We start from the raw sequence: 14,338 nt of genomic DNA, 5'->3' as shown, positions 1-14,338 counted from the left end.
CAGGTTCTACAGATCAGAATGAGGACATCTTTGGAAGCCATTCTACCTACCATAGTAAATGACTTGACAATTAAAAGTTACTCTTATGAGTAACTTTTAATATGTGAATCTTGTATGTTTGTTTTGCATTGGGATTCAGTAAAAGGTGACATGAATTGAATAATATTCAAGAGAGTTTAATAAAAGATTAAGAGAACAACATGATAAAATTACATTTTAATAGCCAGATGGATTGCAATTTGGTTCTGAAAGATAGTGCTAATTTATGCATCTGATATTTCCAAAGGCAGCTCTTGCTTGTTTTGTTTCAAAGGTTTCATTAAGGAAATTGAAGATTTTCTTTGACTATAATTAGGAAATTCAAATGCCTTAATGTTATAATTCACTTCAACTTGACATCTTAAATTTCAGTTGTCTTCTATCATTTCAATGAATGGTTGAAGAATTTTAAAATGTAGGAAAGTCACATATACCTCCTTGTAGGTTATTTGCACAAATCAGATCCAAAGTGCATCATGCCACTGATATCTAGACTTGTGTAGTGTCAACACTAAAAGGTAAGTCGCTGCTGGGGTCTCAGATTTACCCATCAGCCACAGGTCTTTAAGTGCTGACCTCTTACCAATATAATATTTTCTTTTCCTTTATTTGTTATTTGTTATTTATTTATTTGCTGGTGATCAAATCCAGGGCCTTGCACATGGTAAGCAAATGCTCTAGCAGTGAGCTACCCCCTCAGCCTCTGTGATAATTTTTATAACCACTAATGATGTTAGATAGAATTTTTTTGGGTTTGCTCAGATACCTATTTCTCCCAGATTGCTTTCATTGATGACTCATTAAAAGCAATAAAATCTTTCCCACTGATGTTGGCGGGGTTTTTCTAAAGTGGCAAGTGAAAACTGTTGGACACGCTATAATTGACCAGGTAGGGAAATCTAGTTTCTTGGGAAGTGAAAAATACGAGGTTTTTAGTAGAAGTGAAATGTTTTAAGTTAGTGACTTGGGGGAACTTATCAGAGGAGCCAGACAAGAAAGAAAAAAGTACAGACTCTAGAGTCTACTCAGGGAGCTGAGCTGAGGAAATGGTCAATATGGAGGCTTTTCTGCCCAACTCACTTTTCTTTCTCCCACCCCTTCCCGTAACCCCACTTTGGAGGAGTTAAATGTGTGTGTGTGGATGAAGGGCACAGCAAAACTGCTGTAAACAGGGAAATGGCTGACCACCTTCAGCTCAAGTTAAGCTGAGTGAGTTCAGAGTTCTGAACCCAGGGCCACACACATGCTGCTGGGCCCCGGCCCCAGCCTGGACACTTAATTGCTCATTAGGACCTTATGTTCCAATGATCCCCCTGCCTCAGCCTCCCAAGGAGCTGAGTTATGGGCATGCACCACTGTGCCTGGCTCCCCTTTTGTATTATTTCTAAAACTTCATGACAAATTTCGACATAGTTACACATTTGCACTTCTCATGACTGTAGGCTCTCCCGCAGTGGGAATATAGCTTAGTTTCCTTAGTCGTTCCTGGGCATTGGCATCTGGGTCCCCTGGTTTTCACCCAGGATCTCAGTGGTTGGCAGTGTTCTTTGGCACAAGTCTCCCCACGGTCCAGGAAGGCTCTCTTTAGCCTGAGCATGTCAGTATAGCTACTTTTCTGGCCTGTTGGGTTGTTTTCTTGGGACTGTATTCATGAAAGAGAAATTACTGGCACAAAGTCTAGGAAGAGTCTGTTAAGGACTTAATATTTTGCTAGAAGACAATTTATACAAATCGGACCAGGTAATGCGGGTTCATCTAATGATAAAATCAGAATCATAGCAAACATTATAATTAGATTCACCAAGCTCCAGGAAGAACTTTATGATATGCTTCGAAGACTTTCTCTTTGAGCTGGACAGTAAAGGTCTTGATTTAATTTATTTTTTTGGTGTTGGGGATGGGACCTAGAGCCTCGGCACAGGCTAAGCATGAGTTCTGCCGCAGATACACCTGCAGCCTATTTCATGTTTTCTTTTCCACTAAAATTTCAGCTGCTTAGAAGACTTTCAGGTTCTTTTTGTTATAATCATTCGGTTGACTGATTTCTCTCATGACTAATAGGACTGGTCAAATCAGGGAAATTCTTTTATGTGACTTCTGGATAGATACATTTTTTTTAATCCTTTGGCTGTATTTTTTGTTTGTTTGCTTTTGTTAGTGGGGATTGAACCCAGGGGTGCTCTACCTCTGAGCCACATTTCCAGCCCTATTTTATTTTTTATTTGGAAATAGGGTCTCACTAAGTTGCTGAGGCTGGCCTTGAACCTTCTTCAATCCTCCTATCTCAGCCTCCTATGTAGTAGGATTATAGGTGTGTAACACCATGCCTGGATATTAATTTTTATTCTAACTCCCACCCCTGACAACAATTAGAGGAAATAGAAAAATGAAGGCCTCTGTACTCACTCACTCCCTAATTTCAACAACCACAATATTCTGCTCTTTCCTACACACTCATTTCCCTTCTTCTTTAGTTCCCAGGCATCTATGATCTCACCCATAAGTACTCTGATGTGCATCACAATTGACACAAATGACAAGGCACATGGGATAAGATGTTAACAATAAGTACATCTGGGTAGATGGGTACAGGTGTTCCTTGTGTTACTTTCTTGCAAATTTTTTTACGTCTGGAATTATTATCAGATAAAAAATTAAAACTAAAAACAATAACCAAACAAAAAACATGACCCAGGGCTATGGAGGCCCTGGGTTCAATTCCCAGTACTCTTACCCCCTCCAAAAAAAAAAAAAAAAAAAAAAAACCAAATGACTATATATCATCACATCTGATAACCGAGTAACAGATGTTTTTGGCTTTACTATCAATTGTGCTCATGAAAATTATTTTACAGTTACTCTTTTCATTAAAGTTTTTAAAAATTCACTTTTCTTTTTGGAAAGAAATTAATAAAAAAGAAAAATATTAAAAAGGAAATGAAGCCGGGCATGGTGGCACATGCTTGTAATCCCCGCGCTTGGGAGGCGGAGACAGGAGGATCACGCTGGTTTGGAGCCAGCCTTGCTGGCTTAAGAGACCCTGTTTCCAAATTAAAAAATATAAAATCGGCCTGGGAGTGTAGCCTGGCGGTAGAAGGGCTTCCAGGAACCCCAGTACCACCAAAAAAAAAAAAAAAAAAAAAAAAAAGAAAATCACATAATTTTAAAACTCAAACATAATCACTATAAAAAGGTTATGCATTTTTTTCTCTCCAGGCTATTAAAAAGACACTGGCTGACACACAGAAACACACAAATACACACACATTCATATTGCACACTTGTAATCCCAGCATTTGGGAGGCTGAGACTTGAGGATCTTGGTTTGCGGACGGCCACAGCTACTTATTGAGGCCCTCCGCAACTCAGTGAGACCCTGTTTCAAAATAAATAATGAAAAAAATTGGGCAGGAGGTATAGCTCGGAGGTTAAATGCCTCTGGGTTCCATCCCCAAACCTGCAAAAAAAAAAAAAAGAAAAAAGAAAACTAGCCAGGTGTGGTGGCTCATGCCTGTAATTCCAGCACTTGGAAGGCTGAGACAGGAGGATCACAGGTTTAAGGCCAGCTTCAACAATTTAGTGAGACCCTCAGTAACCTAGATCCTGTTTCAAAGCAAAACAAAACACAAAAAGGGCTGGGGGTGTAGCTTGGAGATAATTCAACCCTGGGTTCAATCCCCAGTACCACCACCACCACCACCACCATCACCACCAAAACAACAAAAAAAGATTTTACCAATGTTCTCAACAACTTAGTGAGAACCTCTTTCCACATTAATGAGGATAATGATGATGCTGAGACCAGAGATGTAGCTAGAAGGCAGAGCTTATACCCAAACACCGTTCCTGCGGCCCCTGCAGAGCTCTCCTGCCCTATCGGCTGGCAGTTTTTTTTCCCCTCAGGAAAAAAAGGCTCTGCAGCTCTGCCTTCCCTCAGCATCCTTCTGATCTACCACAGATACAGCAGGTAAATGAAATAGACTCAGACTTTGCTTGGTTTTTTTTTTTTTTTTAATCAGTAGAGTGTGTTTTTCATTTTGTGTTTGATCTTGAAAGTATTTGGTTTCTGGGTGCTGGATGACAGACTGGCCCTTTAGTCACAGGCTCTGACCTCTTCTCTGGGAGAGGCAGAAGAGCAAAAGCTGCAATTCCAGATGCTCGGGTGGGTGGCCAGGGCCCTGCCCAAGCTGATGTGAACGGGCCTTGGCTGCAAGGACGGTTCCAGGGCCTGATTCTCTGGGTCTCAGGTGCTAAGTGAGGAGGTAGTGAGGTTTTGGCCTAAAAGTGCTGCAAAGTGTTTCGGTGTAAATTGTTCCAAGTTGTGTACCATCCAAGCTGGATTCACTGCTCCCCATCCCCAATTTATAAGCTTTCTTATACCCTAGAATGAATCCCTTTCTGTGTAAGCCAGTTGGAGTGATTCTCTATCTCCAGTTGAGAAGCCTACTAAGGTGGGCGTGGTTTCACACTCCTAGAATCCACTACTCAGGAGGCGGAGACAGGAGGACTGCAGGCTCCAGAAGAGCCGCAGCAACCCAGCAAGACCCAATTTCAAAACAAAACAAACAAACAAAATGAAGAAGGGCTGGGGATGTAGCTCAGAGGTAGAATACCCCTGGGTCAATCCCCAGGCCCTCACACAAAGGAATCTGATAGAAGAAACCATTGAATTCCATGGTACTTCCTGCAAATTCAAAAGCAAACTCTATACACTATGGTCACCTGTGGTTTTCATGATTATCAATAATTTATCCATGTTCTTGAAGATGCTTCTTCTACATCAATTATTTTATTTGGCAAGTAACCATAGATGGTAATTATAGTAGGGAATATTTTATTTACATAGGAAGCTGAGACAAAGATTATGTCTTCTCCAAGGACATTTAGCATTTCCATTATATCCTTAGAATCCCACTCCTGGTTTCCTACTGTTCTATATATTCAACCTGCTTGTTTGTTTGTTTGTTTGTTTATTTATTTATTGGTGGTACTGGGGTTCCTGGAAGCCCTTCTACCTCCGGGCTACACTCCCAGACCTATTTTTACATTTTTTAAAATTTGGAAACAGGGTCTCCTAAGCCAGTGCACGCGGCTGGCTTCGAACCTGCGCGATCCTCCTGTCTCTGCCTCCCGAGCGCGGGGATTACAAGCGTGCGCCACCACGGCCGGCTTCAACCTGTTTATGAATAAACATATTAAAATGTTTCACAAAAGTCTTGGGCAAAAAATGTCTCGGGCTAATTAGAGCTCCAGGAAAACTTATTAGCAGGGGTGAGGTGACTGGCCTAATACAGTGATTCTCATCTAATATACGTATCTATTAAACTTTCATTACATGTTTATTTTAAAGTCCTCTGCTTTATTTTTTATTTTTTATTTGCAGCATTGGAAATTGAACCCAGGGGCATTCTACCTCCAAGCTATACCTCCAGCACTATTTTTATTTTTATTTTGAAATAGGGTCTTGCTAAGTTTCAGAGGGCCTAAGTAGCTGAGGCTGGCTTTGAACCTGTGATCCTCCTGTCTCAGTCTCTCATGTACTGGGATTACAAGTGTGCACCACCCTGCTATTTTTTTAAAAATAATCTTTATTGCTGGTATTCTCATTATTTGGAAGGTTTAGACGGGAGAATCAGAGGGTTGAGGCTGGCCTGGTCAACCTAGTGGGACAGTTTTAAATTAAAAAAATAAAAATAGGACTGTGAGGTATATAGCTCAGAGGCAGGATGTTCCTGGGTTCCATCCAGAGTACCACACACACAAAATATATTGTGTATACTTAAGGTATAGAGCATGATGTTGTGAAAACATAGATAGTACAATGGTTACTATGTGAAGTAAATCAACATGTCCACCATCATCGTTACCTTAGTCTGTTTTGTACTGCTATAACAGAATACTTGAGACTGGGTAATTGATAAAGAGGAGATATTTATTTCTTACAGTTCTGGAGGCTAGGAAGTCCAGAGTCAAATGACCAACATCTGGTGAGGGCCTTCTTGTTCATTATTCCATGGCAAGAGAGTGCACACGTGTGTGTGTACATATGTGTGCAAGAGAGGAGAGAAGGGGAGGGGAGAAGAGAGAGAAAGAGAACTTGTCCTTTTATCAGGAACCCATTCTACTTCAGATATAACTAACCTACTCCCATGATAACAGCTCAGCCTGGTCTTGAGGTCCCTGCCCTCATCACTTTTTTTTTCAGTACTGGGGATGGAACCCAGGGGCTACACACCCCCAGCTCTCTCTCTCTCTATTTTTTTTTTTTTAGTCTTTTTAATTTTGAAACAGAGTCTCACTGAGTTGCAAAAAGGGCCTAAGTAGCTGAGGCTGTCTGCGAACTGCATCCTCCCATCTCAGCCTCCCACATCCTGGGATTACAAGCTTGCGCCACCACACCTGGCTCCCTCACCACCTCTTAGAGCCCCCACCTTGTGCTCCTTTGGCCGCACAAATATTAAAACCCCTCCTCTTACCACTGTTGCACTGGGGATTTTTTAACACATGGCCTTTGGAACATATTTAATCCATAGTATTGCTATCTATTTATTTATCTATTTTTTATTTATTGTGTGTGGCAAGAGCAGCTAAAATCTACTGATTTAGCAGGAATCTCAAGCATAGGACAATTTTGTTAATTCTAGTCCTCTTGCTGGACATTAGATATCGAGATCCGTTCATGTTTTTAATTATTTAGAAAAATTCTAAAAAAGCAGATAGAGTCATTCATTAGTCCACACCAAGCAGCAGCCTCTGTACATCATGTGAATGTTGTCAGTGTCAGAGAGAAGCAAACGTTTACAGAATGACAGGATTTTTTTTTTTTTTTTTTTTGGTGGTACTGGGGGTACTCAGGGCTTTCTACCTCCGGGCTATACTCCCAGACCTATTTTATATTTTATTTGGAAACAGGGCCTCACTAAGTTGCTGAGAGCCTCACTAAGTAGCTGAGGCTGGCTTCGAACCTGTGCGATCCTCCTGTCTCAGCCTCCCAAGCGCAGGGACTACAAGCGTGCGCCACCACGCCTGGCTTAGTAGGAGGTTCTGAGCAACAGCCCTATGCTAGGATTGATGTCAAGGACAACCACGTTCTCCTAAAGACACTTCCTGATGCTTCTGCCAGGGATTAGATCTTGGTCTGATCCTAAGGGCTCCTGGGACTTTATCTCTTGCTTATGTTCACTAAACTTGCAAGCATGTGCCCTCCGTGTCCTGGGACTTCAGGGCTGTGTTTATTTGTCCTAGCCTCCTGTGGCAGTCACACCCAGGGGCTAGTGTGCAGGTTTGAGGCAGACAGCTGTAAGGCACCTCTATCAGTCCCTCCCTCCCTACTCATCTTCCAGTCTAGGGTTTTTTTTTTTTTTTTTTTTTTTTTGTGTGTGTTACTGAAGATTATTGAACCTGGGACACTCTACCACTGATCTATACCCCCAGCCCTATTTTTTTTTTTTTTTTTTTTTGGTGCTACTGGGGATGGAACCCTTCTACCTCTGGGCTACACTCCCAGACCTATTTTATATTTTATTTGGAAACAGGGTCTCTTAAACCAGCGCGGCTGGCTTCGAACCTGCGCGATCCTCCTGTCTCTGCCTCCCAAGCGGGGGATTACAAGCATGTGGCTACCATGCCCGGTGCCCAGCCCTATTTTTTATTCTTTTTTTCTTTTCCTTTTTTTTTTTTTTGTTATCCTTCCTCCCCTTTCCGCCTGTTCGCCACTCCTATTTTTTATTCTTGATTCTGAAACATTTCAATAAATTGCAGAGGGCTCACTAAGCTGAGGCTAGCCTCGAACCTACAATCCTCCAGTCTCAGCCTCTCAAGTACTGGGATTACAAATGTGTGCCACCATGCCCAGCTGTATAATTCATTTTTCTTTCTTTTCTTTTTTTTTTTTTTGTGGTACTGGGGATTGAATCCAGGGGCATTCTACCTCTAAGCTACTCCCTCCACCCTAATTTATTTTTATTTTGAAACAGGGTCTCACTAGGTTGATGAGAGTCTGTTTCCAAAGTACAGGGATTACAGGCATGTGCCACCACAGCTAGCCATTTTTATTTACAAAAGAAAGATAAGCAGCTGCCCATTGCTAACAGACCCTGAAAAAGCTTTTTTTTTTTTTTTTTTTTTTTAAAAAAAGGGACTGTTTGTCCCTTGAAATCTCTTATGCAAGATAAAAAACAACCAGGCATAGTGGCACATGCCTGTAATCCCAGTACTTGGGAGGCTGAGATAGAAGGATTGCAGGTTCAAGGACAGCCTCAGCAACATAGCAAGATGCTCAACAACCTAGTGAGACATTGTTTTAAAATAAAAAAAGGCAGGCATGGTGGCGCATGTTTGCAATCCCAGCATTCGGGAGGCTGAGACCAGAGGATTGCGGTTTGCAGACAGCCTCGGCTACTTAAGTGAGGCCCTCTGCAACTCAGTGAGATGCTGTTCCAAATTAAAAAGAATAAAAAATATGGCAGGGGGTGTAGCTTGGAGGTCGAATGCCCCTGGGTTCCATCCCCAGACCCACACACACACACACAAAAGGCTGGGGGTGTAGCTGAGAGATACAATGTCCCTGGGTTCAATCCCCAGTACCACAAAAAGAAAAGGAGAGAGACAGACAGACAGACAGACACTGTTGAAGCACTGTCTTTTAGGTTTGTGCTACCAATAGAAAATAGATTGGACAACAGTTTTCTTTCTTTCTTTTTTTTTTTTTTTTTGGTGGTACTGGGGATGGAACCCAGGGGCTTTTCTATCTCTGGGCTATACTCCCAGACCTATTTTATACTTTACTTGGAAACAGGGTCTCACAAAGTTGCTGAGAGCCCCAAACCTGTGTGATCCTCCTGTCTCAGCCTCCCAAATACTGGGATGATTACAAGTATGTACCACCATGCCTGGCTATAATCTTGAGTGTGTGTTACTGGGATTGAACTCAGGGGTGTTCTACTTCTGAGCTAAGCCTCCAGCCCTATTTTAATGTTTTTATTATTTTGAAATGGGGTCTAAGTTGCTGAGGCTGGCTGCAAATCTGTGATCCTCCTGTCTCAGCCTCCCAAGTACTATGATTACAGGCATGTGCCACTGTGCCCAGCTTCATCATCTTAATGACCATCATAAAACGGTGTACCTTGAAAATCAGTCAGGCAGCCCTTTGGAAGAAAGTGGTCAGAGGAAGAGTCACTAAGAACTGTAAATTTGAGGTTCAGATTTAATTGCTAACTAAGGTTTGGTCTTGGCATAAGATGAGCACTTCAGAGTGATCTGAGAAATGCTAATTTATGACAGTTTTCCCTTGGTGCTGGAGGTGTGGGTTTGCATCAAGAGGTGGAGCAACAGGCTTTCTGGCTTCCTTGCTGTGAGCCAATGCTACTAGGCCTCACCCACTGGCCTGGGATCCAGAGAATTTGGGGTTTATTATGGAGAAAGTTTTTGTGGCCAATGGATTAGTCATTAACATTTGAATGGCTAATAAAAACTTTGCTTTGTATTGTTAGTCAGTTTTCTGACACTACTGAACTTGTAAAGGAAACTGGTTTACTAAATGGCTCATAATTTGGGGGTTCTAGTCCATGGTCATGCAGACCCATTGATTTCCGGCCTTTGGCCAGGGTGCCGAATGGCAATGGTGGGGAGTGTGCAGCAGAGCAAACCGCTCACCTTGTGATCAGGAAGCAAAGGACCAAGAGAAAGAAGCACAGCCCCGGTGACCCAAGGACCTCCTCCCCTACCCCGGCCTCCCACACGGTCTACTGGTTCTCATAGAGCCACCTCGGGGACCAAGTTGTTAACATGTCCATGGTCTGAGCAAGTGGAAAAACAGTAATCCTGGTATCAGTGATGGTGTTAACTAATGTTTGTTGAGTGCTTATCATGTTTAGGCACCATGCTAAGGTACTTTACATATTATCTTACTTTTGCATAACTCCTCTGAGGGAAAAGGATGATTATCACCTTTTAGAGACAAAGAAGCTGAGACTGGTCACCCATCCTGTAAGTGCCAAGGGCTTGAGCACTGGAGTCTGAGTGCTCACCTGAGTAAGGTGGCCATTTAATATCTTTAACTCCACGGTGGGAGGGAGTGCAGCTTGGCAGAGCTCACTTGGAACACACTTTCTCACCCTAGTAGCTGTTGGGGGCCAGTGACTGGGAACTTATTCTCCACAGGGTCAGATGTGGTTACAGCTTTAAAAAGCCCTTAGGGCAGGAATGGAGGGATCTTCTGGACACCAAGAGCTCTGCTCACGGACGTAAGGGTGGTGGGATGGGAAAGGAAAATAGAACTCAATAATACTGCCTTGAGAAACCACACTGTGACATTTTTTTTCAGTTTATATTATCATGGGCCATTACAACAGAAGCATTTTCTTAATGATAAAGCTACATACAGCAATATTAATAACAGATATAGCTCACTGGATTTATCCAGTCCTTTTCAACAATTTGAGGTGATTCTTGTGATCTTGGAATATAAACATGGCATCACTATCATGTCCTGGATGAAACCAGACATACTGCTATAGGCGGGATGCAAACTTTATATAGATGTCACACAATAGAAGCAGCAGGTAGGAGACCAAAACCAAGAAATCACATCCTGTGTTTTTCATAAATAAGAGTGAACACAGAGCTCTGATGTTCTTAAACATTTAAAGTTCTTCTCGTTGTTGAGGTGTTGGGCAGCCCTGGTGACATTTAGTCTTTTAGATTCTTAACTGCACTAGTGGTGGCCAATCTAATGTCTTGCCATTCAAATCATGGCTGTCCATGATTTTCAGGACAAGCACTTCTATATATATATAAATATATATGTATACATACATATTTATATCTATTTTTTTTTAAGGAAGAAACAGGTGGTAGCTTATAGCTTGGTTTCATCTCTGTGCTTCTAGGTGGGATGGAGCAAAGGAGGAGACTTCAGAGGCAAATGATGGCAAATCTGACCAAGACACAATGCTCTGACAGGCACAATCACAGAAACACATGGCTCTTCATTTTCTAATTTTAAAGGGAACATTGTCAACTCACTGTCATTAAAGGAGTGCAATTATGTTCGGGGTGTTTGATGTGTCTATTATCCCTTCTTCACAGGAAAAGTCTGGGATGATTCCTCATCCCTGTGATTCCAAGAAACCTCTCCGATTCTTCCTGGATGAGCCTTCTTCCATTTTACGAATGCAGTATGTTTTCTGTGACAGTGCTGCCTCCCCCGCTGATGACAAAGCTCTGTGAACTGGACATGACAAGGGCTGGGGACATCTCTTCTGGGTCCTCCACCTCTGGCTGGTGCTCTCTCACCAGGGGCCCTTGTGGGCCTGTTTCCTGGGTGCTCAGGTCCGGGTCTGTCTCTCCGCACTGCAGCGGGAGCAATGCTTGGTGTCTGGACAGGGCATCATTGCTTTTCTGCGCTTCTAGAGAGTTCTGATGCATGGAATTCCTGTGAGCCATGGCATTCTTTTGAGGCTCATCAAAGCTCAGGGAGAAGGTGACTGTGCCACTGCCGAAGATGACCTTCTGCTTGCATCTGGGCTGCTGCTGCGACTGCGGCTGCTGCGGCTGGACGGTCAAGGGCTGTTGCTGCTGCTGCTCTTGCTGGGTCAGGGCCAGCAGCTGCTGCTGCTTCTGCCTCTCAGGCTGTGGAAAGGGGTCTTCGCTGTTGCTCTTGCTGCTGATGGAGGACGAGGGGATGGATCCTGTGGAGCCCCCGAGGCTGCTGGACCGCTTCCGGGAGATGTTGCTGCGGCGCAGCGTGGCCCGCGCTGCCACCTTAAAAGCGTGAGCGGCGGTGCTGCAGCGGACCTCCTCGATGGTGTTCCGGGAGGGCTTGAAGAGGATGATGTAGACCTTGTTGAAGAAGATGCAGGCCAGCAAGCCGAAGCTGGCTGCCAGAATGGCGATCACCTCCACAGCGGAGACGAACTTGCCGTAGGTGCTGGCATAGGCTGGAATGAAGGAGATCCAGACAATGAAGAAGATGAGCATGCTGAAGGTAATGAACTTGGCTTCATTGAAGTTCTCTGGCAGCTTCCGGGACTTGAAGGCAAAGAAGAAGCAGATGGCTGCCAGCAGACAGGTGTACCCAATCAGAGAGCCCAGGGCCATGAGCGAGCCCTCGTGGCACGTGATGAAGATGATCTCATCCTCCAGCTCGTGGTTGCGGTAGCTCGAGGGGGGCGCAGTGTAGAGCCAGATCACACAGATGACGATCTGCATGAAGGTGCAGAGGAAAACCAGCAAGAACTGCAGGTTGAGCCCCCACCACTTTCGGTGGAAGCTGGTGGGGATCTTGGCCTCAAACACCAGGAGGACGCGGTTGGTTTTTACCAGGATGCACGAGATGCAGAGCACGAAGCTGATGCCAAAGGCCGGCTGGCGCAGTCGGCACGTCCAGTCCTGGGGCTCTCCGATGAAGAACAGGGAGCTGGAGAAGCAGCAGAGCAGGGAGAAGAGGAGGAGGTAGGAGAGTTCTCGGTTGGTGGCCTTGACGATGGGCGTGTTGCGGAACTTGACGAAGACACCCAGCACGAAGGCTGTCAGGAAAATGCCCAGCACGGCAAAGAGAGTGAGTGCGATCCCAAAGGGCTCTGTCCACGACAGAAACTCGATCTCCTTGGCAATGCAGGAAGTGTGGTTCTCATTGGACCAGAAATCATCTGGGCACTTGTCACAGGCACTGGCATCTGTAAAAAGTCCCAGTAAAGAGTCAGTTACCGTGTGGCAAAGACCAGCATTCGACAGGCGTGGTGGCACACGCTTGTAATCCCCGCGCTTGGGAGGCTGAGACAGGAGGATCGCACAGGTTCGAAGCCAGCCTCAGCTACTTAGTGAGGCTCTCAGCAACTTAGAGCCTGTTTCCAAATAAAGTATAAAATAGGTCTGGGAGTATAGCCAAGAGATAGAAAGCCCCTGGGTTCCACCCCCAGGACCACCAAAAAAAAAAAAAAAAAAAAAAAAGACCAGCATTATGTGTGTGTGGTGGTGAGGACACACAGGCTATGGTCATTTTATACTGTATTTATTGAGGAAATCATTGTGATTTTTACATGATCAAAAACTAAGTGCCTTTGACTGTTCTATTACTTTTGTTTTCCCTCTGCACATAGGTTGGGGCACTTGTTTCCTTTAACAGCGTCTGCAGATGGTTTGTTTGGAGCAGAGACTGCCCTGCATGCCAGAAGTCTAGCATGGTCCATCAGCTCTTCACAGAGTGACTCAAACCCTGCCTGATTTATTTTAAGAATAAATTTCATTGTACATAATTGAGGTTTGCAACATGATGAGATGAGATATGAACAAAGAGTAAAATAGACACTCTAATAAAGTGATTAACTTATCTCATATTTAGCCTGGTTTACTTTGGGTTTATGGATGGATGAGTCGACATGCCAGTGTAGACATCCTTTTAGAGCAGGGCACATGACTTCTGTTTTCCTCACTCCATCCACATCCATGGTTTTCTAGTGAAGGAGGCTATAGATTCACTCAAGCAACCCATGTTTACTAAGTCTCTGCTACACGCCAGGCAGTGGGCCGTTTGGGGCAGTGAGGGGAGCGTGGGTTTTGCAGCTAAACATCTTGGCAGGGTCCTGGCCATGCCATTTACCAGCTATGTGATGCTGTCAGCTCATTAGCCTCTCTCGACCTCAGTTTCCTTGTTTGTAAGATAAGTCCTACTGTGGTGACAATGAAATGAGATAATAAGTTTAGTTAATATTTATAAAGTGCTTTCAATATGCTTAAGTTTTATGTTAAAGATTTATTTAAGCTGGGCGTGGTGGCGCACGCTTGTCATCCCAGCATTTGGGAGGCTGAGATCGGAGGATCGTGGTTCGCAGACAACCTCAGCTACTTAGTGAGGCCCTTTGCAACTCAGTGAGACCTGGTTTCAAAATAAAGAATAACAAATAGGGCAGGGGGTGTAGCTCGGATGTCAAATGCCCCTGGGTTCCATCCCCAGACCCGCAAAAACAAACAAACAAACAAACAAACAAACAAACGAACAAACAACAACAACAAAAAGATTTATCTAAAGCCAGGTGTGGTGGTGCATGCTTGCAATCCCAGCATTTGGGAGGCTGAGACAGGAGGATTCAGGTTTGCAGACAGCCTCAGCTACTTACTGAGGCCCTTTACAACTCAGTGAGACTCTATTTCATAAAGAATAGAGATGGGCATGGTGGCACACACTTGTAATCTCAGCATTCAGGAGGCTGAGACCAGAGGATTGCGGTTCATAGACAGCCTCAGCTACTTAGTGAGACCCTCTGCAACTTAGTGAGATCCTGTTTCAAAATAACAAAAA

General features: G+C 43.9%; 1 protein-coding gene across 2 annotated transcripts in view; it reads right to left on the bottom strand.

Moving 5' to 3' along the window:
• Positions 1-11,205: 11,205 nt before the first annotated feature.
• CASR (calcium sensing receptor) overlaps positions 11,206-14,338 on the bottom strand; it is a gene marked incomplete at both ends in the record, with an annotated part of 33,028 nt that continues 29,895 nt past the window's right edge. For both annotated transcript variants that reach the window (XM_080695896.1, XM_080695897.1), the window contains one exon: positions 11,206-12,716. In XM_080695896.1, coding sequence (XP_080552022.1) covers positions 11,206-12,716 — 1,511 coding nt within the window. The remainder of the gene's footprint in view (positions 12,717-14,338) is intronic.

The sequence above is a fragment of the Muscardinus avellanarius genome (assembly GCF_963383645.1).
Source record: "Muscardinus avellanarius genome assembly, chromosome: 5".
NCBI classification, from domain to species: Eukaryota; Metazoa; Chordata; class Mammalia; order Rodentia; family Gliridae; genus Muscardinus; species Muscardinus avellanarius.
This window is presented reverse-complemented; position numbering and strand designations above follow the sequence as displayed.